This window comes from Callorhinus ursinus, unplaced genomic scaffold, assembly GCF_003265705.2.
Source record: "Callorhinus ursinus isolate GAN/ISIS: 27379988/994484 unplaced genomic scaffold, GSC_fseal_2.0 scaffold3, whole genome shotgun sequence".
Lineage (NCBI taxonomy): Eukaryota > Metazoa > Chordata > Mammalia > Carnivora > Otariidae > Callorhinus > Callorhinus ursinus.
Window position 1 is genome coordinate 31,165,938 of NW_027397065.1, and position 22,862 is coordinate 31,188,799.

Here is a 22,862-nt window from a genome sequence, read left to right on the forward strand (position 1 = left end):
TGAATTTGTCAGTGTTTTCCAAATTTTCTCACATGACCCTGTATCGCTTTTACCATCAAATGAATCACTTTACCAGCAAAAAATGAACGTTCATTCGATAAGGACAATGTCAACCACAGGAACTGATGTTCTGAGGGCAGTCTGGCAGCATGTTCCAGCTGTGTAACAAATCACACAATACACGGGGGCGCAAAACGACAACACTTGGCCATTGTTATTTTGTCTCATGGTTCTGGGGATCCATGGGGTGCAGCCTGACGTTTCTTCCTTGGGGCCTCTCATGTTCACGCAGTTGCAGTCAAATGGTAGCTGGTGCCAGAGTCATTTTGAAGTCCCCATCATTCACACGCCTGGCATTTGATGCTGGTTGTCAGCAGAGACCTCAGCTAGGCTCCAAAACTAGCAAGTGGCCTCCCTGTTTGGCCTGGGCATCTTCACTGCATGGTGGCTGGGTTCTAAGGGTGAGTGTCCTGAGAGAGAGCTAGATGGATGCTATATTGTTTTATGATCTAGTCTCAGATGTCACACAGCATCACTTCCACTGCAGTCTGTTATTAGAAGCATGTCATGAAAGTCAGCCCATAGTCAACGGGAGAGTACTTAGACTATACCTTTTGATGGAAAGAATGTCAAGAAATTTGCAAACATCTTTTAAAGTGATTGCACAGCGGTTTCCTGAACCAAAGTTCCCAGAACCTCCACAAAGCTCCAACACTACCAGCCATCCTACCCACCACCCCATGAGTCTCTGTATTGTCCATCTTCTCAGCACCCCTAACCCCACCTTGAACCCTCAGGAAAGAGAAACCAAAGACAGCAGAGGTCTCCACACATACACACACTGTCTCGAAATGTTCTTACAGCGGAACACGAACCCCCCTCCCAAGGTGAACCCTCTCCCCTCACCTCCCCCATGACCTTGCCTACCTTCTTCTCCATTCACCCTCACATTCTTGAAATGTGCTAAGTTTCTTCACCTTAAATAAGCCCATCCCTCAGAGCCTAGGGTAGGGAGACCATTCAGAAAGTTATTGCGTGGGGTGCCTGGGTGGCTTAGTCAATTAAGCATCTGACTCTTGATTGCAGCTCAGGTCATGGTCTCAGGATCGTGAGATGGAAATCGAACCCCGGGTCAGGCTCTGCACTGGCCTGGAGCCTGCTTAAGAGTCTCTCTCTCTCTCTGCCCCTGACCCCCCTCAAAAAAAAAAAAAAGTTATTGCAATAAGCCAGCCCAAGTCCAATTGGGGCAGTAGGAAAAGGGGAGAACCATAGGAAAGTTCACTTTGGAAAAGAATGGCCACACCCTTGGAGGTGATAATATGGGGATGAAAAAGGGAGTTTTGAACAGGACTTTGAGGTTTCCGGTGTCTGTGTTCCATGAATCCTTCTGTAGTATCCTTCTTACTAAATGTGGGGAAGTTCTGTCTTCTTAAATCCCAGAGCAGCGAGTGGTCACGTGTCCCACCGAGAAGAGGCTGAGAGGATGAAGCCTTGCAAAGAGGAGCAGAGATGGGAGGCGGCACGGGCACAGTGCTAGGACCACGAGCGCTTGGAGTCAGGACTTGTTCAGGACTCAGGCCCAGAGCTGCTCAGGCTCCGACAGTTCTCCTTCAGATCTGGAGCCACTCCAGGGGGTTGCCGGGAAATCCACCCTCTCCTTTAAAACAATTTTTTTTTGTGGTAAAATATACATAACACAAAATTTATCATTTTAACCCTTGTTGAGTATAAAATTCAGTGGCATTAAGCACATTCACACTATTGTATGATCATCACCACCATCCATCTCCAGAACTTTTCCTAAACTGAATCACCCTAAATGGAAACCCTGTCCCCATTAAACACTAAACTGTAACTCCCCATTGTGCCTTCTCATTCTCCCCTCCCCCAACAGCAGCACCCTTCCACTTTGTCACTATGAATTTGACTATAAAAGGTACCTTGTATAAGTGAGATCATACAATATTCGTCCTCTCGTGTGTGGCTTATTTCACTTAGTATAATGTCGTCAAAGTATGTCATCCATGCAGTGTGTGGCAGAATTTCATTCCTTTTTAAGGCTTAGTAATATTCCATTGTATGTATAACCACATTTGGTTTATCCATTCATCCACTGATGGGACACTTGCGTTACTTCCACATTTAGGCTTCTGTGAATAATGCTGCTATGAACATGGGTGCGCAAGACCACTATCCAGTTCGGATAAACAAACTGTGATATGTCCTTATAACAAAATAGTACTCAACAACAAAAAGGAACTATCGACACATTTAACAACACAAATGAATCTCAAAATAACTATACTGAGGTAAAAGGTCCATAATTATACTGAGTGAAAAAAACCACACCCCCCAAACAGTATATATGATATGATCCATTTATAAAAAGTGATGAAAAGTACAATCTAGTCTATAGTGACAGAAAGCATATCAGTGGTCATCTGGAGAAAGTACGGGACCGGTGGCGGCAAACAGACTACAAAGGAGCATGTGCTCACTTCTGCAGCACATATACTAAAGATTACGAAGGGTCACCAGAACATTTTGGGGGGTGATGGATATGCTCATTACCCTGACTGCATGGTACACATGACAAACATCATCAAATTATACAGTTTAATTATGTGCAGTTTATTATAAATTATATCTTGATCAACTATTTTTTAAAGTAAAAACAAACAAACCAGGATATACAACATGATCCCATATATGTTGAAGGTAGAAAAGAAGAAAGAAAAAAAAAGATACAGCATCCACTCCCAAATGTTTCCAGCAATTCTCTCTAGATGAGGTTATAAATTCGTATCTTTGGAAGGAGGCGTTTGTGTGGCTTAAATATGTTTTCTAATTTTCCTGCAATGAACAGATCTTTCCTAATAAGAGAATCCACTGTTAAAAGTATGCTTCTTCCTACAAAGGAAATAAACTGCACCGTGAACACCACTATACTGGCAAAAACGCAGCCCAGCTGCTCTTATTTCCTTGAAGGAACTACCTCCTCCCACTTTCCACTCTGCGGTTGGTCCATGCGGGGCTGATTCCACGCCCATGCTGGCCGTGTGACCAGGGCCTCACCAATCAGGACATCCTGGCCCCCTGGCCACAGGGACTCAGTGAGGGATTTTCAGGAACTCTTAAGGAAAAGGCTCTTTCTTCAGAAACTCCAAGCTAGGTGGATGGAAGTCTGAAGCTGCCCATGGGGAAGGGGGAAACCTGCTACCTGGTCAGAGTCCACCTCAGAAGAAAGCCAAGTGGAGGGAAACAGGGGAGAGACCAAAGACCAGTTTCTAATATCTTTGTTAGAGCACCTGGAGCCAGCTGTGTCTAAAGCCACTTACCTTTACACAAGCCAGTGAATTCTTTCTTTCGCTTATGTGACTGTCCCATTCCTGAACCTCCAATGCTGACCAAGCTCAGCAGGCACCCTCACAAAGGGATCTGCTAACCCTGCACCCTCAACTCCTCCATCCCCACCCTCCCCTTTAGATCATTACGGTTGCTGGGTGGGGTCTACATGGAGGATGCCTCTGCCCCCAGAGCTTTGTTGGCCTCTCTTATTCCTACTGTTGGGAGTAGTCCAGAGACTCTTGAGCCTAGCTGTCTGGGTTTGAACCCTAGTTCTACCAGTTACTTGCTAACTGTGTGACCACGGGTATGTTTCTGGACCTCTCTGGGTCTCAGTTGCCTCAGCTGTAATAACATTAACTATAGGTAGAATTCCTGGATTAAGTGAATTAATGCACAGTGCCTGGCACATAGTACGCACTCAATAAATTTATTAACATCATCACCTACTGAACACCTCACCAAGCACTGCTTTTGGACCTCATTATAATTGCTTATCATTAATTTTATTTTGACTACCATTTGCTGCTTCTAAGCAGTGTAAAGGAGTTGTCATTTTGTGCTCCCCAGGGCCCCTGTGGCTCCCTTTAGGACACTTACCACCCTCTGGGGTAACTATCTAGCTCCAGCTCTGTCTCCAATAGGCTGTGGGCTCCACAAGGCAGGGAGAATCCTCCTCTTCTGTCCTTAGTGCCCAGCAGAGTGTAGCCAAAGCACACATGCAGTACGATTCTGGAATGGACTGGGGGTGGAGTGGGTTGAAGTCATTTCAGCAAGGCAGCCAGGAGACTGCAGAGTCCCAACAACGCACCTCCCCTCGGTCCTTGAATCCACTGGTCTGCAAACCCGGTCAGGTAGTGGCAGAGAATGCAATGGCAGAGCCATCTCTTGCAAACTAAGAACTCCTTTCTCAGAAACTGTGACATTTCTGTTAGGAGCCCTCCTGTCGTTCATACCAGTCAAGCTGTCAGATTAAAACTGAGGGACCATTTCTTCATTTTCCAGTCCACATTCATTTGTTAACTTTATGGATTCATTTTACCCAGGAGCATTCTTTGCCAGTGAACAAGATTGCGGGGGCAGGGAGAGAAGAGCAAAGATTTAATAATAATAAACAGAACATTTTACATTGAGCTAATTCTTCCCATTGACTTTTTTTTTTTCTTTTTGGATGTTTTGAGAATGATGGCCAATTTTCCACCACCTGCTTTGTCCCATTCAGCTCTCTACCGTCCGAGAAACTAAACTCTGCTCCATCCTTGGGCCTGATTCCTTGCCAATCCCAGCATCCTCTTCACCTAACCACCATTTCCCCCAAAATAAAGCTCCAAAGAGAAAAGGGAATGAGGTCATTCCACGTTTTTCTGGGAATGAATGCAATGGCCATCAGGGCGACTGTGCGCTCCACTGTGTGAGTTCTTGGGTGACTTCTGTCCTTTAATCTCCCAGCAGCCCGAAGAGGTCAATGCTGTTGGGTATCCCTGTGTTCCAGATGAGGAAACAACAGAGGGGCGAGCCCAGCCCAGGGGCATGTGGCCAGGAAGACTACAATTAGAACCCAGGCCCCTCTGTCACCAAAGGGCAGATTTGGGGCCCTGTGCACTGTAGGGCCGTTGAAAATGTAAGTTGACCAATACCACGGGCCCTGGGGCTCTGCTGTTGGGGATTGGGGTGGGGGGGCGGTTGGTGGGGTAGATAACACCCATCCCCTCCCCTCATCCCAGCCTGCAGCCCTTCATTCCTGACAACTGCTGAGACTCCGGGCTGGTATCTCTTAGATTAGCCCCCAGCTATTTTTATTCTGCCCTTGTTTAGGGAAGAAACACAGCTTGGGCAAACCCTCAGGCAGGGCCCCAGGGGAGACCACCATTAGTCAAGGAAGAAAAGGAAGCTTATTTTACATTTTAACTATCTTTTTTTTTTTTAACTATCTTTTTTTCCTTAGAAAAATATCCAAATTGGGTCACCCTGCCAAACTGCCTCCAGTAGAGCCTTCTGACCTCCTAAATTCACTAACACAATGCATCTGCCTTCCTTCAGAACAATATTGACCGTTGAATGTAGTCTCATCTCTTGGGCTGGTGGCAAGAGGTGTGAAGCAGATGGGCCTGGTGAAGGGAAAAGGAAGCCCGGGAGGGGAAACGAGGTGTGCCAGGGAAGACGGGGAAGACAGGGAAGCTGGAGAAGAGCCAGGCTGTGCCTGGGAGGGAGAGGTCCCTCCTGAAGTGGAGGAGTCTCACAGACAGAGACATCTGAATGGAGATGCTAGAAGGTTGGAGATGATAGAGATCTGGAGCTCACCTGAGAGTCTGTCATGGAGACAGAACTTTGAAATTATTGATAGTGATTCTCTAGATGATTGTTAAACTGGGCGGGGGGGGGGGGCGGGGGGGGAAGAAGGATGACCTTGCCTGTGAGGGAATACATAGAAGAGGGAAGAAGCTCTGGTAAGCCAGCACTTAAGGCTGAAGAGAAGATGAAGAAAGAAGAGTGAGCAGGAGTTGCCAGAGAACAAGAGGAAAACCTAGAGTGTGGTATCACAGAAACAGGTTTCTGGGAGGAACAATGCCCACCATGGTCAACAACTGCTAAGGATGAGGTAGGTGGGGGCAGACATCCTTCAGATGAACAGCCTGGAGGTAACTGATGACCCCAGGGAGGCTTGTTTATGAGAGAGTGGGACTGTCGCAGCAATCAGACTTAAGTGGCCCAGGACGTGGGAGGCGAGGACACAGACCGTGTCACAGAAGTTGAGCAGTAAAGGGGAGAAGACAGAGCAGGGCTCAAGGGTGAAGGCACAACCTTCCCCGTGCTGTCACAGAGGAATGCTCCCTCCCTCCACAGGTCCCCTATGACAGCCAGCACAGGGGCACCACTGTCATTCTGTGCTGTCCTGAAAGGCAAGAGGGAACTGCATTTATGTGCAGTCCTCAGGGATCTAACACACAGCCGGAACTCAACAAACAGTAGATGCTTTTGATGATGAGAGTGACGATGACAACGATGAAGACAAGGATGAAAAACACAGACTCTTGTAGATCAGAAAGTCTCCTATTTGGGGGATTAAAAGAACAGACTCCCTAAGAAGCCTCACTGGTAACAGTGGCTCTGTCTCTGGGCATTCCTCCTTAGTCTCATGTGCTGGCTCCTCTTTTTTGTCGTGAGTTCTTTATCTATATAACTCAAATCTCTGGGCGAGCTCATCCAACCTCATGGCTTTAAATCCCATCTACACGCCCTCTTCCAAATTTATACCACGAGCCCTGACTGCTCTCCCAAACCCCAGACTCACACATAACCACCTGTGTACCTGGCATCTTGACTAGGGGGTCTAAGTAGACATCTCAAGTCCAACATGTCCAAAACCCAACTCCTGATCTTCTCCTCCTTTAGTTACATAGGCCAAGAATTTCATAGTTTTGGGGCGCCTGGCTGGCTCACTTGGTAGAGCATGTGACTCTTGATCTCAGGGTTGTGAGTTCAAGCCCCATGTTGGGTGTAGAGATTACTTAAAAATAAAAGGACAATTTAAAAAAAGGAATTTTCTAGTTTTGGCTCTCATTCCTTCAAGAATGATACCCATTCCTTCATGAAACCTTATCCTATTGGTTCTATCTTCAAAATATATCCAGAATATGACTACTTCTCACCACCTCTACTGCTCCGCCAGGTATAAGCCACCGTCAATCTGCTACCTGGACATCTGCAATGGTCCTCCCAACTGGCCACTCTGCTCTGCACTTGTCTCGTTCACTTTGTTACCAACATGTAGGTCGTATCAAGTCACTCCTCTGCTCCAGTGGCTCCCCATGTTCCTCAAAGTACAAGCTCAATCATTCCAATGACCTACAAGGCTTCTCATGATTTTGTTCCCACTCTGATGTCCTGTACTACTTCTCTACCACTCCCCACACTCTGCTCTAACCTAGCTTCCTTGCTATTCCCCCATCAGTCATGCTCCAGTGCATGCATGGATGCATTTCTGACGTATGGATTTTTTCCCCACACCAACAATCAGTTCTAGCTGGGTGTCCTCTAATTCAACTCAATTCGGACACTACGCACATGGTCATCTGTTCCCACAGGTTAAAGGCTCAATCCCACAAAACTGCGACCCCACCCCTCCACCCCTACTTCAGCTGCCCATCACAAGTCTAGATTGTCACAGGGGCTTCTGACTAACAGGCCCAGATGGGAGGTTCCCATGAGCACCTCCTCCTCGGGTTTGATTAATTCGCTAGAGAGGTTCACAGAAATGAAGGAAACGTTTTACTTACTAGATTGTCAGTTTATTACAAGAGGATATAATTCAGGAACAGACAGATGAAAGAGATGCCAGGGCAAGGCATGAGGAAAGAACGCAGAGCTTCCATGCCCTCTCCAAGTGCACCACCCTCCCTCGATCTCCATGTGCTCACCAACCCAGAAGATCTCTGAACCCAGTCCCTCTGGTTTTTTGTTTTAAAGATTTTACTTATTTATTTGACAGAGAGAGACACAGCGAGAGAGGGAACACAAGCAGGGGGAGTGGGAGAGGGAGAAGCAGGCTTCCCACTGAGCAGGGAGCCCGATGTGGGACTCGATCCCAGGACCCTGGGACCATGACCTGAGCCGAAGGCAGACGCCTAATGACTGAGCCACCCAGGCGCCCCTCCCTTTGGGTTTTGTGGAGGCTTCATTACATAGGCATGATTGATTAAATCACTGGCCATTGGTGACAGAACTCAATCTCCAGCCCCCTCCCCTCCTCTGAGGCCCAGGCAACCAGCCCCCATCCTTAGTGCTTTCCAAAAATGGCCCATGAAGATAACAAAAGAAACCTTTATCACTCTCATTGTAGGAAAGTCCAAGGGCTTTAGCAGCTCTGTGCCAGGACCGGGGACACCAAATACATATTTCTGACAATAAATCACAGTATCGCAGATGCTCCCACTGTAGGCCTTTGCACTAGCTCTAGCTGGCCCCTGTGGGGAACCCTCCTCCCTCAGCAGTCCACATGGCTAAGGTATCTCCATCCTCAACAGGCCTTTGCTCAGATCTTACCTCCTCATTGAGGCCAGCTCTGACCACCCTACTTAATAGTGCAAACCTATCCCCTCACCTATATTCCAGATCTCCATTAACCAGCTTCACTTTTCCGTAAAAAAATTATTTTCTAACAGAATGAATGACTTATTTAGTATCTTAATTGTTTATCATCTGCCCACCCTCCCCCACATATTATAAGTTCCATGACGACAGGGAATCTTAGTTTTGTTCACTGAGTGTACCTAACGCAGCGCCTGGTACAAAGTAGGTGCTCAGTAAATACTTGAATGAACGACCTCTTGCCAGATGCTCTGTCCTTTTAGCTCCTTGACCTTCATCTAAGCAAAATGTAGAATACACGTTTACGTTACTGTTAACAGTGAGAATTAAAATCATTTATGAAACATCCTCCAAAAACTATATAGGTGGACTTTGTACATTTGTATGGCCTTTTTTTTTAAAGTCTGGTATCTGAAAAAAAAAAAAAAATCCATAAGAACATTCCATGTGGACTGATAGAGAGTCCTAAACACAGCAAGATCATAGAGCAAATGTGAACACTGCCCCCTCACGGATGAACATGGCGGCGGCCGCTTCTGCCCAGCCAGCCCACTTGGGGATCATTTTGAATCCTGGTGGCTGGCTGACTGGGGCTGCAAGATATAATGCTATTGATGGCACTTCAAATTCAACCTATTTGCAGAAGGAAACAAGTTAAAGAAGAATAAAGTCAAAGGGAGATTTTTTTAAGGAGTACAGAGCCCACACATTCCCATATTGTAAGGAGGATGTTGACAATTAGTGGGAAGTAGTAAAGAAAAATGTTAAGACAAGAAAATCCTAAATTGATAACATCCATCTGCTGCACTTACAGCTGGAATCTGAGTGGGAATTTCCCATCTGTGCTTTATTCTCAGCTTTAATTTGACTATAAATAAGACACATGCATACACATTTTGCACCGTCTTCTGAGTCCAGAAATTGTTTAAGAATGATATCTATATAGAAGCGTGTGTGTACAAGGACACACACACACACTTTAACTTAGAACCTGCTCATTAAACTAGTCAGAGGTGTGCAGCCAATCTCTCACACACTTGGTCCCATGACAATCCGGACTTTTTAACTGAAGCCGTAACTGTTCACACCCTCCCTCTGCTCAAGCTGATCTAACAGAACTTCCGACGCCCAGGCCAGCTTTCACTAAAGCCCATTCGCTGCAGGAAACCTCAGGGCCCAGAGTCCTGGAGGGGGCCCCATTTGGGAAGCCCACTGTCCAGTCAGACAGAAGCTGCACTTGTTACTGTACATTCTTGTTTGATTCTCCTATTGACTCTACAAAGGACTGTATGGACTATCATCCCCACTTTACAGGTGGGGAAACTGAGGCTCAGTGACAAAAGGTAACCTGCCCATGGTCACATGGTCCCTTAGTAGTAGAGCCAAGACTCAAAACCAAGGTTCAAAGTCCATGTTCTTTCCACTTTCCCCTCTGCCTCCACACTACACCTCCCAGGGCCTCTGGGGCTATAAATAGTGGGGAGGCTGGGATTTCATGAGGCCAGCCAGTCCTACAGCACAAGGAGACACTAACATCTCCCAGCCTGAGCCCTAGCATCCCCCAGGCCTCAACAGAACTCAGGCCCAGACAGGCCTCAGCTTATCACTAGGCTCACTCTCATGGTTATATTTAGCTCTGGACCTCAAAGAGAAAGACATGGGCCAGCCCCCAAGACACGGCACACCCCCAGGCCAGGCCCACCACTGTACATAGAAAGAGAAGGATGTCTGCCTGAGCCTTTTCAGATGTGGTGTCAGCCACCTCCCGTGGGGGCTTTTTGTAACTTGCTTTTTTAAGAGCCTATGAGATCTTGTTCTTCTTGCTCCGTGAGGGAGGAACCACAGCAGCTTTACAGCTGCTGTAACGGTCAGCAACGTCTTATAATACATTGCATGTGGCTGTTGCTTAATAATCCTTTGTTGAATAAACAAATAAATGATCTTAAGTTGATGTTCTAGAAATCTGGACATCAAAAACAGGACACAAATTCCTAGAAGGACACATTATAAATCCACATGCATTTCATTCTATTAAATAGAGAGTCAAGTTTATTCAAGGAACGGGCCTAAGTTTTCCTTATCCTTCTCCCCACTTCTCTCCTCCTTCCACCAAATCTGGCATTAAGGCTACAGCAGGAGAAGGGGAGAGAGGAGGATCCAATCCTGAAGGCTGGCCTCTGCATGCCCCATGTGACAGCCACACGCACTGTGTGATGGCTCCTGGAGTCCCTGTGTCCTGCAGGTGTCCTGATGACAGGCCTCCCCTTGCTCTACTCGCCCTTTATAGGCTAACCAGCTGCCTACAGAAAGCTGGGGGGCTGGGTCTGCAATCCACCTGCTGAGCAAGTGGAGCAGGCCACAGAGGTGTGCAATGGTTTGGCAGCTGGGGCCAGAGCTCAGGAGCATGGACAGATCCTGACACTGGAACTTAAAGGGCAAAAGCTGGTAATTCTAGATCTTACAAAAATGGAAAGAGCCGCTTTTTTACAATATAGAGGACCGTAGCAAGGAAAAGGGCCAGGGCAAGGAAAATGAGAAGCTTGTCCGTCAGCTCTCGGCGATTATATTTTGTGATAAGCTTCCGTCCCAACTGGATGGTCCCTGACATGGACTTAAACTCTTCATTTGCATCCAGGATAGTCCGGGAAGAATTGGCTGAAACAAAAGAGGGAGGGAGCCTGACTCAGAGACTGTAGAACACCAAATCCAAAGACTTTGCTCTGCTGGCTGGGTTACCAGCAAATAACACTGCACTTTGCAGCAAGTTCCCCTCGGCCATAAGCAAAAATGTGAGCAGAGACAAACAGAGGAGCAACGAACAAGGATATTATAAGGAAAGTACCTCCCTAGGTCCTATTCAGCTCAGAGTGATGTGGTTTGTTTATATACAATGTCACAGGGCCACAACTAGGTGTTCTCCAATGTGCATATCACCAGGGAAAAAAGAAGAGAGTTCCTTCCAAAGCAGGCAAGTGCTGGTGAGAAGAAGCACCAGCCCCAAAACAAACCCAGGCGATTGTGACCAGGCACTATGAGGTCTTTTGGGGGGGGCAGCAGCTAAGAGTTACCAAGACTTTCCACCTGAGGTGCACCCTGCCAGGACCCCTGAGAGTCAGATCTGCTCTTGGTGGGATCCTATCAAGTTGGGCTAGGCCTTGCCGCCAGCCCCCACACACACCAGTTCTTCAGTCCTGGGACGCTGCCGTGGCTTTAAAGATATCACACCTATGCTCTGGCCACTGTATGAAATCTAAAGGGAGGTACCTGTGCCTTAAGGTTCACTGTGCCTAGGAGTCAAATGTACTTCTGAGTATGGGTATTTGAGCCTGACACCTGGGTAAGAAGGTCTACCTGGCAAGATTCTCCCCCAAAGCCTAACATCATCAGAACATCCACAGAATAAAACGTGCTGTTAAGTGGAAAAGTGAGGTGTGACAGAGCGTATGTGAAAATTTCCATTTATGTAAGAGAGTGGGGGATAAACAATATTTAATTTGCTTGTGCTATATGTGCTTGGAGGCGCTCAGGAGGATATAAAAGAAACTGGTAACAGTGGTTGCCCTTGGGGAGTAGACCTGATGGCCAGAGGTCAGAGGGAGGTCAGAAGAGAGAGCTATCGTTTTACTTCTCTCTTGTACTGTCCAATATGGCAGCCCCTAGACACAGGTGATACTTGAGCATGTATATGTGGCTAAACCAAACTGAGATGTCCCTAGGTGTAAAACACACACACGATTTCCAAGATTTAGTATGAGAAAAAGGAAAGTAAAATATCTCAATAGTTTTTGACATTCCATATTGAAATGGTAATATTTTATATGTATTGGGTTAAATAGATTCATAGGTTTCTTTTTACCTTTTTTAATGTGCCTACTGGAAAATTTAAAGTTAAATATGTGGCTCACATTCTATTTCTATTGGACAATGCAGGCCTAGAGGTTTTTTTCTTAACCATGTAATGCATATTACTTTTTCATAAAATTAAAAGTCAATGAGTAAGTAAAAGAAATTACCAGAGGAAACAGAGCAGTGTTTCTATAAAGACAGATGAAGGGGAAAAATAAACACTCAGACAACAAAAATCCCTCTCTTGGCCCTTTCTCCATGCCTACCTCCATCCCAAAAACCTAAGAGTCAGTTCAAAAAAATCTAACAGGCCTTTCTTTTTAAACTTCGTATGATAGCTAATTTTCAAGCATCACCAAAGTAGAGAGAATAGTATCATGAAATGTCCTATGCCCATCACCCATACCCAAGAACCACCAACTCCCTGGTGTTCCTGTTCCCATACTACCCCACCCAATTCCAGCAAATTCCAGACATTATATCCCTCACATGCTTTTTTTAAAAAAAAACGTGTAGCCCTATTGGGCTCTTAAATCAAGCTGAATTTGTGAGCTGTAAGGAGAGGATTAGAATTGCATTCTTCTTTCTTCAATAGTTTTCTCTCCTACAAAATGGGCCCTAAGAACAGCCCTCAACACCCCAGAAGTCATCGGCGTCTGTGCACCCTCCTCACCACTCAACTATCTCATCTGTTTCTGATGTGCGTATAAACTGTGTGTGTATGGGGAGGCGTCCTGTCACCTGCATCAAAGCAGAAAAGCCCTCCACTCAAAGGCCAGGTGGCTTCCTATTTTGCACGTTCTCCCAGGTCTCTCCCAAGGCTTGAGCCCCGCTGCCAGCACGCATGTAGCAGAGGTGACTGGCTGGTTCTGAGCCTGAATGCCCAGATAGGTTTCAAACACAGGGACTGACCTTGGGGACAAGTTGCTTGCTTTGCTTTTCCTTCCACCTGTCTGAATAGTGCACAGAAAAAAAAGCGGCTCAAAATTATAGATACTTTTTAAGAGTGATAATGGTATTGTGGTTTGGTTTTGTTTGTTTTTTGTTTCAAGAGTCTCTTATCTTTTAGAGAGACATATTGAGATATTTTTAGATGATGTCTGTGATTTGCTTTGAAATAATCCAGATGGAGGCCCAGGAAGGGTGGAGCTGAAACGAGACTGGCCATGAGCTGACAAGTGCATACCACACTCTCTGCTTTAGTCTCTGTGAAATCTTCCAAAACTGTCTCAAACAGTAAACTCTCTCCTCGTTTTCCTATACAGAGGACCCTGAAGAGGGTCAATTCTCTTCTACATTACAAGGGAGACACCATGGGAAAGCTGCTAGAGAAACCAGACGCTCAAGTGGCTTCTGTTGTGGCCTCTGATGGTATCTTTTAAAAGGAGCTCATAGTAAAAATAACACTGGAGAGTATAATTGTAAGCTGAGGCCCCAGCAGACTGACCATAATTGTAAGCTGAGGCCCTAGCAGACCGACCAGCAGCCGATATACTAAACATCTCCTCAAGCAATGATTCCCCAACCTGCCTGGCCACATGGGTCCACAGAACTCCAGAGAAAAAAAGGGACTGCCAGGCCCCTCCCCCAGCCCTACTGGCACCCACTCTCCAGGAGAAGACCTGGAGATCTCTGCTTTTCACAGGAGACCCTGGGAGTGCTTCTGCCGGGGAAACATTTCGAGAGGGGTGTGCAGATCTTCTTAGTGCAGCTATAAAAACCAAGAAGAGAAGTAGGAGCGACCCGCCCCACTCCAGGCAGCACCGCACTGCCGAGGCCACATGAGTCAGCAAGCTCGGAGGGGAGGGTAGGGGAGGGGGCAAAGGCGGAAGAGCCTGGTGGCAGGTGCCAGGGCAAGGGCTCTGGGGCTGGAGTCTCTGGGAGAAGCTTCTAACTCCAGGTCCGGCTTTACCTAGAGTCTGCATGGCTTCCTCGCTCTGCTGGACCTGCTGGGACATCATCCTGCTGATTCCCATGAGGCTCTCCGTGATGGCACTGGACGTCTGGGCCAGGCTCTCTTTGGTGGTTTTCCTAAAAGTCCAGAGTGAGAGGAGGCTTGTTGACATTGACATCCCATCGTCAAATGAGATCCCATCTTTTTAATCTATCAAAATAAAATCTATTTAAATATCAATGATCACAGTCAACACCGGCAAGGGTACGCTGACACCACACTCCTGAAGACTGCTAGTAGGAACGCAAACTGCTGCTACCTTCTGTAAAGCAATTTGGCAATACATATTAGGAGCCTTAGAAACATTTAGGTCTTTGGCCCAATAATCTCATCCCTGGGAAACTCTCCAAAGGAAATATCCAAAATGTGGACAAAGCCTTATGTCCTGGGATGTGGCCTTGTGTATTATTTACAGTACAAACTAGAAATGTAAACACCCACAAACAGGGGATTAGCTAATACAGGGGAATACTATGTACTCTTAAACTTTTGTTTAAAGAGTTTCCAAAGCAACAAGCAAGTCTTTGTGCTATAATACTATGTGACGAAGAGCAGGGCAATAAGTTTTATATACAGTATGATTCAGACTTTGTGAAAAAAAAAAGGTGGAAGGAGGCAATATACCAAAATGTGTGCAACACAATGACAGTATGGTTTCATTTTGTCATTAATATTTTTCTTTATTTTACCAATTTATTACAAATAAGCATGTATTTCTTTCATACTTTAAAAAATATTACCTATATAATAAAATTAAGTACCAGTTTTACATTGAAAACAAGAAGGGGTTCCTTACGTGGGTTTTGCACCTTGCCAACTGCTGTTCTATCATCAGGGCCCAGAAAGACAAAAAGACAGATACCTTTGCCTTAAGAGGTCTCCTCCCTGGAGAAGTTCTGCTTTCTCTAGATTGTCGATAGCAATTTTGCAAGTGAGATTAGCCTTCCTCCATGAGGTCTGATTGCTGGAATCAAAAGGGTCTTGCATGAGTTTCTGTCAGATCAAGTCACAGCAGTTCTTCCTTCTGGCAAGGGAGTGATGGGGAAGGCCACCCAGGAGTGGCCCACAGAGTCCATCTCCACCACCCGCCATTTCCACTTCTTGGTTGCCCCAGCAACTGTTCCAGCTCAGGCCACAACACCTCTGGTCTGGACCCTGGAGGCTGCCTCTGGGACATTCTCCTACTGCCCTACTGCCTGTAACTGTCCCTCTCCCTCCAGGGCAGCCAGAGGGAGCAGTCTGGCCCCAGCACTTCTGTGTTGACAGCCCGCAATGGCTTCAGACTTCAAACTCACCGTGGGCGCACGAGGCCCTGTTCTGTCAAGTTATCTCTAACATTTTACTGCTCTTTGCCTTGCGTACTGGTTGGTTCCATTTCTTGAGAACCATGCCTTACTCATCTCTGGATCACCAGTACCTAGAACAACAGTTTCTGGCCCATTAGCCAATCAATAGGTATTATGAGAAGTAGAAAAATCATAGAAAGGCAGTTTTCCTCAATATTTCTTTTCTTTTTAAAGTTTTATTTAGGTTTTTTTCGTTTTTTTGAGAGAGAGCACGCCTGAGAGTGAGAGAGCAGGGGGAGAGGCAGAGGAAGAGAGAGAAAAAAATCTCAAGCCGGCTCCATGCTCAGTGCAGAGCCTGACACAGGGCTTGATCCCAGAGCCTTGAGCTCATGACCTGAGCCGAAATCAAGAGTTGGTCGCTCAACCGACTGAGCCAACCAGGCACCCCTAAGTTTTTATTTAAATTCCAGTTGGATAACATACACTGTAATATTAGTTTCAGGTGTACAATGTAGTGATTCAGCACTTCGGTTTTGCTCAATATTTCTTTAAGATTTGCTGTTCTTTACACAGCCAGAACAATCATGAACAAGAGAAACACAATGTATTAGCAGGGCCCAGTTTGATGTGATTTACTTACATTCTTTACCCGATCTCCCTTATGAGAGACACCTCAAATTTGATGAACAGCTCCCTAGGGAGTGCAGCTTTTGTTTTTTTGTTTTTTTTCTTAAATATTTTATTTATTTATTTGAGAGAGAGAGAGAATGAGAGATAGAGAGCACGAGAGGGAAGAGGGTCAGAGGGAGAAGCTGACTCCCCGCTGAGCAGGGAGCCCGACGTGGGACTCGATCCCGGGACTCCAGGATCATGACCTGAGCCGAAGGCAGTCGCTTAACCAACTGAGCCACCCAGGCGCCCGGGAGTGCAGCTTTTGTTGATGGACTATACAAATGTTAATTGGGCCCCTCAGAGAATCAAACTCAAGCACTAGAACTCTTAGGCAGCTGGTTCACGGCAACTGTGCTAACCCCTGAGATATTTATGAAGTCAAACACAGGGCACGTGAACTGATAGGGTGTTTTTCTAAGAGCACCTCTGTGCTTAAAACATTAAAATGAGCTCTCTGCCACCGGAACAGCATCTACTATGCCATTTCACACCTGATGTTTAAAAAGAATCAATTACATTTTCGAACTATTAGCAAGGGGGTTCTGCTGGGCCTTGTGACAGAGATAAGTGAGCTGCAGTGGCTGCCCTCAAGGGGCTCACATTTACAGGGAGAAAAACAAGCAAACAAATATTTGCTGAATGGTGTGATAAGCATGATAACCCAGGCAAGCACAACCAGTTTTCACACACAACTGCCAAAGTATTCATTTACTGCTTTCTCTCTCTCCCCTGTAACTCCACATCGTGAATGGCCATTCTCAACTTTAAACCCATGCTAAGCCCATCTTATCTGGTGTAAGTTACTATGCTTTATACAAGGGGTCCTCTTGACTCAGTGTTCATAATCTGAGTATCCTTGGTGGCCGAGGGAAGCAAACGCCATCAAGACACAAAATATTAAGACTGAGCCACGCACTTTAACACCGTTGCCACCCACACATCCCTCCCTACTTACACTAGCCACCACCATGCCCACATCTTTGTCAGTCTCCTCCTGTTGCTGGGTGTTCTAAACACAGCTGCTGTCAGCAAGGATGCTGCTGGAGAATTATTCAAATCAGAAGCAAAGCCACAGACAAATACAGGTATGGCAGAGTTAGAGTAATTAACAAGGATGAAGGGAACACCCAGGAGGATGATGACTAGCAGGGGCTTCAAACGAGAATGACCTGGCCACCAGAGGATTGGAAGAGTTGATGGAGTCCTCAAATATTTCTGCCACGACAAACCTCTTTATGATTATGATACAAAAGTCAAATGTGGAGGGACAGGTACTGTTTCATGCCATCAGACAATTTTGTTGGCAAGTCCCCCAGCTCAATACCCAGAAATAGCACATACTTCAGTTATATAATCAAAGGTTAGCACACAGTTACAATGGTGACCACCATTTTATTTAACGTAACATAACCTTATTTATATTTTGGGAGGTTTCGTTTTTTAAGATAAAGTGCCATTCAAAGCTTTCTAAATTTTGGTCCCTCCTAAGTAGGACTTTCTCTGGTAATGATTACACTTAAAGAAAAAGGACCCTGTATTACAAAAGCAACCATTTTTTGGTTTTGTCTTAAAAATATAAAATACAGTATAATGGTAAATATGCTTTTGTAAACTATACACAATTTGACCTACCAACAACCCTTGCTGGCCCCTGCTTTGAGAACTACTGATCTAGAGAGGACGTTCAGTCTGTGTAGAAATGACACAATTAAATCATTAAGCCAGGTTTGTTAGGCAAACCCTTGTACAAGCCTCCCAAGGAGCAAGTGACCCAGCACAGGCCCCACCTACCTGAGCATCTGCTTTTTGTGATTCTCCACTTCCTGGAGCAGAATTTGCTTCTCCGACTCTTTGTCTTGCTCTTTCGCTGACTGCTCAAGCTCCTTTGGGGGAAAAGAGCTCTATATTAAAATGATTTTAAAAGCCAATATAAAAACCAAAGAGCACTTCTCTTTCTAGGCAGGTTATACAACAGCACTTGAAAACCCTCCTAAAAGAGAACACTTAGGAATGCCAGGTAACAGAGAACAAACATCCTTATAAATATATAGCTGACTTGCAAGAAAGTAGGGATAATCCCCAGGGCCCCAAGGAGAGAAGGGAACTAAGAGCCAGAGCGGTCAACCTGTGAGTGATACATGTCCCACTTGGAGATATCATGGAAATATCAAACTGCTCCACGTCCAAATGCTCACTCTCAATCCCTGTACCTATTTCATTATTGACTGGTAGCAAACAATTTGAAGGTTCCACTGTGTGCCCATATTTTTTTTTTTTAAATATTTTATTTATTTGACAGAGAGAGATGGTGAGAGCAGGAACACAAGCAGGGAGTGGGAGAGGGAGAAGCAGGCTTCCCCCCTGCCGAGCAGGGAGCCCGATGCGGAGCTTGATCCCAGGACCCTGGGATCAAGACCTGAGCCGAAGGCAGGTGCTTAACGACTGAGCCACCCAGGCACCCCACTATGTGCCCATATTTACAAAACATACATATATATATGTATGTTTTGTAAATATATATATATAAAACATATGAAAGTAATAGCCTTTCAAAAATAAAAAATTAAATGATTAAATCAGTGCTAGAGATGGAGGCAAAAAGATCAGGTTCAGTGACATTGTTAAAATTCTAAAGTGAATTTTTATGACAAAAACTGCTTATCTTCACAATTGCCTTGAAAATCCCTTAGGAAGGCAACACACAGGACCCAGACATACTATTTCCGAATAGCCAGTTTTTCTTCCAGCTTTGGAAACAGACTGTCTTCTGTTAAACAACAAGGTTGTTGGCTGGCATCTGGGACCACGTCACAGGAAAAGCACAGGTCTTTAAATCCCAGGACCACAAGCAGTGAGACCGGGTGCCCCCAGACCCACTCAGGGATGGGCAGACCCATGCACCCATCTTATTCTCACTAGGGCACAGCAGCAGAAACAGGCTATGCAAATGGATACTTCTCCCTCCGGTGGTTTTTGAGATAGCACATACACCTTAGTTGGATTCGGGAGTGCTATATGTGCATATGAAGTGACTGGAGACCTCAGAAACACGGAGGAAGATGCTAGGCAAAGCAGAGCACGAAAAAAACCCCAGGAGACACTGACAATGCATTCAAAATTCCTTACTTTTACCTTGAGAGCATGGAAGTACAGTTACCCTCACTGTCCCAACGTTTACTAAAAAAAAAAAAAAAAAAAAAAAAAAAAAAAAAAAAGAACCTGGACAGCTCTCAAGTGGAGGTTACTCCCAAGACGGAGCCTCCTCATTGTTACCCAATCTCCTCACATTTCAGCTCTGCAGCTACTCACCTGTATTCTGTGCCGCAACTGCTGAAACTTCCCTTTCACTTTAGTATTCAGTTCAGTAAGTGCACTTAATGGTCCTGAACAATCTCGAATATCCTAGGAGACACTGAAGAGGTGAGAGGGCCTTTCTCGAGGCAATGAAATGAAATGATACCATCTGTACAATGACAGATTTGGCTTAGACCACAACTAAGGCTGGCCTACTGACTATAATTCATCCTGATCTTTGCAGCTTACCTCTGCAACACAAGCAAAAACATTATCATTTACATTTCTCTCATACCTCTTTAAATTAATTTTGAGCATGTAATATAAAAGCATAAAAAGAAACACAACTGTCTTGACTTACTAGTTCCTAAAGTTTAACAAAACGCCACCTGGCCGGTATAAAAAGGCTTAAAGCAGCTTGTATGTCCAACAAGAATGGACATCCAAAAGTGACTTGAGATCTTTCCAACTTGAAAATCAGGATGCTCAATTCCTGGCATCATAGGACAAAGTTAACTTCAATCTGATTTTACAAACCATCTGTTATAAATCACCCTGTTTAACAGACATGTCCAAGGGTCGATTTAGAATTTGTTTCTGGACATTCAAAATTACTGGGGTCAGGTTTTAGAGCAGGCCCTAGAGCCAGAGTATGTGGATTCAAATTCTGGCGGTAGCAATTTATTGGCTGTGTAACAAAAAGTCACTTGAGTTCTCTGTGCCTCAGTTTCCTCATCACACTGCCTACCACATAGACCATATATGTATGTAAAGCACGTTGCAGAGGAGCTGGAACACAATAAGAGTGCAGTAAATCTAGATATAATCAATCTTTCTCATTAGCAGCCATGAGAACCCAAATATTAGAGAGTACAAAAGGGGGCTTAAGCAACTTAGATTACGTAAAAAGGCAATTTTATTTGTATGAATCCTAAATTTGTTTTTCTAGATTCATCCCAACAGTTTTGCAATGTGTATGGAGAAGAAGTGAAGTTGAAGAAGTTTAAATGCTTGCATCAAGTTTCCTTACTTGTTCTCTGGCTTACTTGCTAAATCACACCCCCTTGCACCACGAGAAGGCACTACTTTGGTTTATTCTGCATCTGGTTTCTATGGGAAGTCCTACTTTCCTTCACTTTTTGCCACAGCTAGTTGCAAACTCTGGGTCTACATCTAATGTCTAGTAACATTTGTTGGAAAGGGAAATGATTTGCCTAAAACCAAGATTTAAAACTCCTGGTTTCTTTTTGCTAAATTCAAGGAACCATTTCTACATTCCTAACTCTTGCCTATGTCAATTGGTTATTGCTCTGGGGCCTACTACCCTTAAATGGCTTAAGGCAAAGCATCTCAATTACCCAGTCTGTTAAAGGAAGTTGTAGACACTCCTTAAGTCCCTCTCTAGGCTGACTTTGCCCGTCAGGTCGCAGTTTTGCCACCATCTGCCCTCTGATTCAGGCCTTGGCACTTTACCCGATTTCCTCATTTACAAAGTCACAACTACAGTCTAAGTTAAGTTCATTTCACCGGGTGCCTCCCGTGTCAGGCGGCCTTTGGTACCACGGGACACTGCACCCAGCCCAGCTGGCCAGGAGGGGGCGGGGCTAATGCCCCCCAGGTCGCCACCAAATGGTGGGGAGGGCAGTGTCAGAAGGCGGGGCCCACCAGGGTGACAGGTATGTTGTGTGGCGGTCCCAGTCGAGAAGAGTGCGTGGGAGGGGCCAATGGGGGCCACAAAGGGGTAGCCTGGTCAGGGACCGGGGAACATGGGAGTGTCCAGAAGAGGGCAAGACGACAGCAAGTGGATGGAGGATTAGGGCCAACGGTCAAGGAAACGGGACCAAAGGGGGACCACAACGGGGCAGCCGGCCATGGGGCGGGACCAACGACCTCAGGGACTTGACCAAGTGGGGAAAGCTCGGGAGTGAGACCGCCAAGCTCACAAGGAGCCAGTGGAGCCTGGGTTTAAGGCTGCTGGAGCCCGGCAGGGGTCCCGGGAATTGTACCTGGATAAGTGCCTTCACCTCCAGGTCGAATTTGACAATCTCTTGGTTACAGATACGGACGTGGACATCTTGGGGAGCCGCCATGTTGAGGACGCCGGCTACGGGCAGCGGCGATGCCCAAATTTAAGCGCGTTTCCGCGTCGCGTTCCTTCTGCTCCCGGTCTTCCGCCAGCGCCCTCTAGAGACCGGCCTGAGGCGAGCGAGGGTAGAGGCGGCAAGTCCTAGGGACTTTTCCTGAAAACGCGGATGGACTCAGCCTCGCCTCTTGGTGTGATCCTAAGAAAACGAAGAAGAAAAAGAGAGGGAGTATCAAGGGCGTTTTTGCAGTGGCTTCTCCCCATCTTCTATCTAACGGCCATTCTAATGACTACATATTTTTTGCATAGAGGAAAAAAAAAAAGACTGGAAGGAAAGTATCAATTGGAATGTCTCTGGAAGGTGGAGTTAACAATTTTTTATATTTCTTTAAATTTTCTTATATTTTTCATATGTTGTACAGTGAATATAAACTGTGGAGCAAATGAAAAAATGAAAAATGTTATTACTACTTTTAATGTATGGAATTCGAGGCAGGTCTCTTAGAGCACCCCCTGTGGCCCAAGACTTCTAAAATCACAATTGATCAAGTCACCTCCCTGCCTACACCTCTTCTGTGGCTCCTGGCAATTTCCTTTTGTGTACAGTTGGATGTATTAAATCTACCTCGCTGGAGTAGTTTTGCTGGAAATAATTAAGAGCAGACCCTCAACAAATGGTGGCTGTTTTCTTTTTATTATTAAATAGTCAAAGTTTCTTAGCTGGTCTTCAAGGCCATCAGCCACCTCACCCTGTCCCTCTCCTGGATTCCTCAAGTTCTTTTTGGATCTGTAGCTTTGGAATGTGCTGTTCCCTTTTTTTAGAATGCTTCTCCGCTCTTGCTCCCACCCCATGTACTTTTGTTCACATCAGCAAGCATAAAGTATGAGGACCTGAATGCTTAGCTGTGTATCTCTTAACCCTTCAACCACACTTGAAATAGGCAATACCCCAGTTTTACAGATCAGTAGATGGACTAAGAGTAGATCAAAGCGAAACAAACCCAAATTGAACAACCCTGCCCCAAGGTTACCCAACTTGAAAGTGGCAGAGCCTTCACTGAAAGCCATGTCTTCCCTCAAAAACCAAATATGGCCCCTTGGGTAGTGCTGTACACTTGGGGCTATGTAGCTTGCCCATCTGTGTTTCTCCAGTGCTCCACACACTGCCCCTTAAGGTGTTCATCATCCCACTGCACCTAATAGGCAATGTACTGCAGGCTTGGGAGTTGACCCTGCTTGAATCCTGCGAGACAACCCACTTCACACCTCTGTGCCTCAGAATCCTGAGGCTAAC

The 22,862-nt window shown here is 45.7% G+C and overlaps 1 protein-coding gene across 1 annotated transcript; it reads right to left on the reverse strand.

The window, feature by feature from the left end:
- Positions 1–2,607: 2,607 nt before the first annotated feature.
- Positions 2,608–22,521, reverse strand: BNIP1 (BCL2 interacting protein 1). The gene is made up of 6 exons (XM_025867028.2): positions 21,492–22,521; positions 19,501–19,593; positions 17,983–18,074; positions 15,096–15,197; positions 14,192–14,310; positions 2,608–11,088 (listed from the first exon to the last, which is right to left on the reverse strand). The coding sequence occupies exons 1-6, from the start codon at positions 21,573–21,575 to the stop codon at positions 10,892–10,894; spliced, it is 687 nt and encodes a 228-aa protein (XP_025722813.1). The 5' UTR covers positions 21,576–22,521; the 3' UTR covers positions 2,608–10,891.
- Between the last annotated feature and the right edge of the window lie 341 nt (positions 22,522–22,862).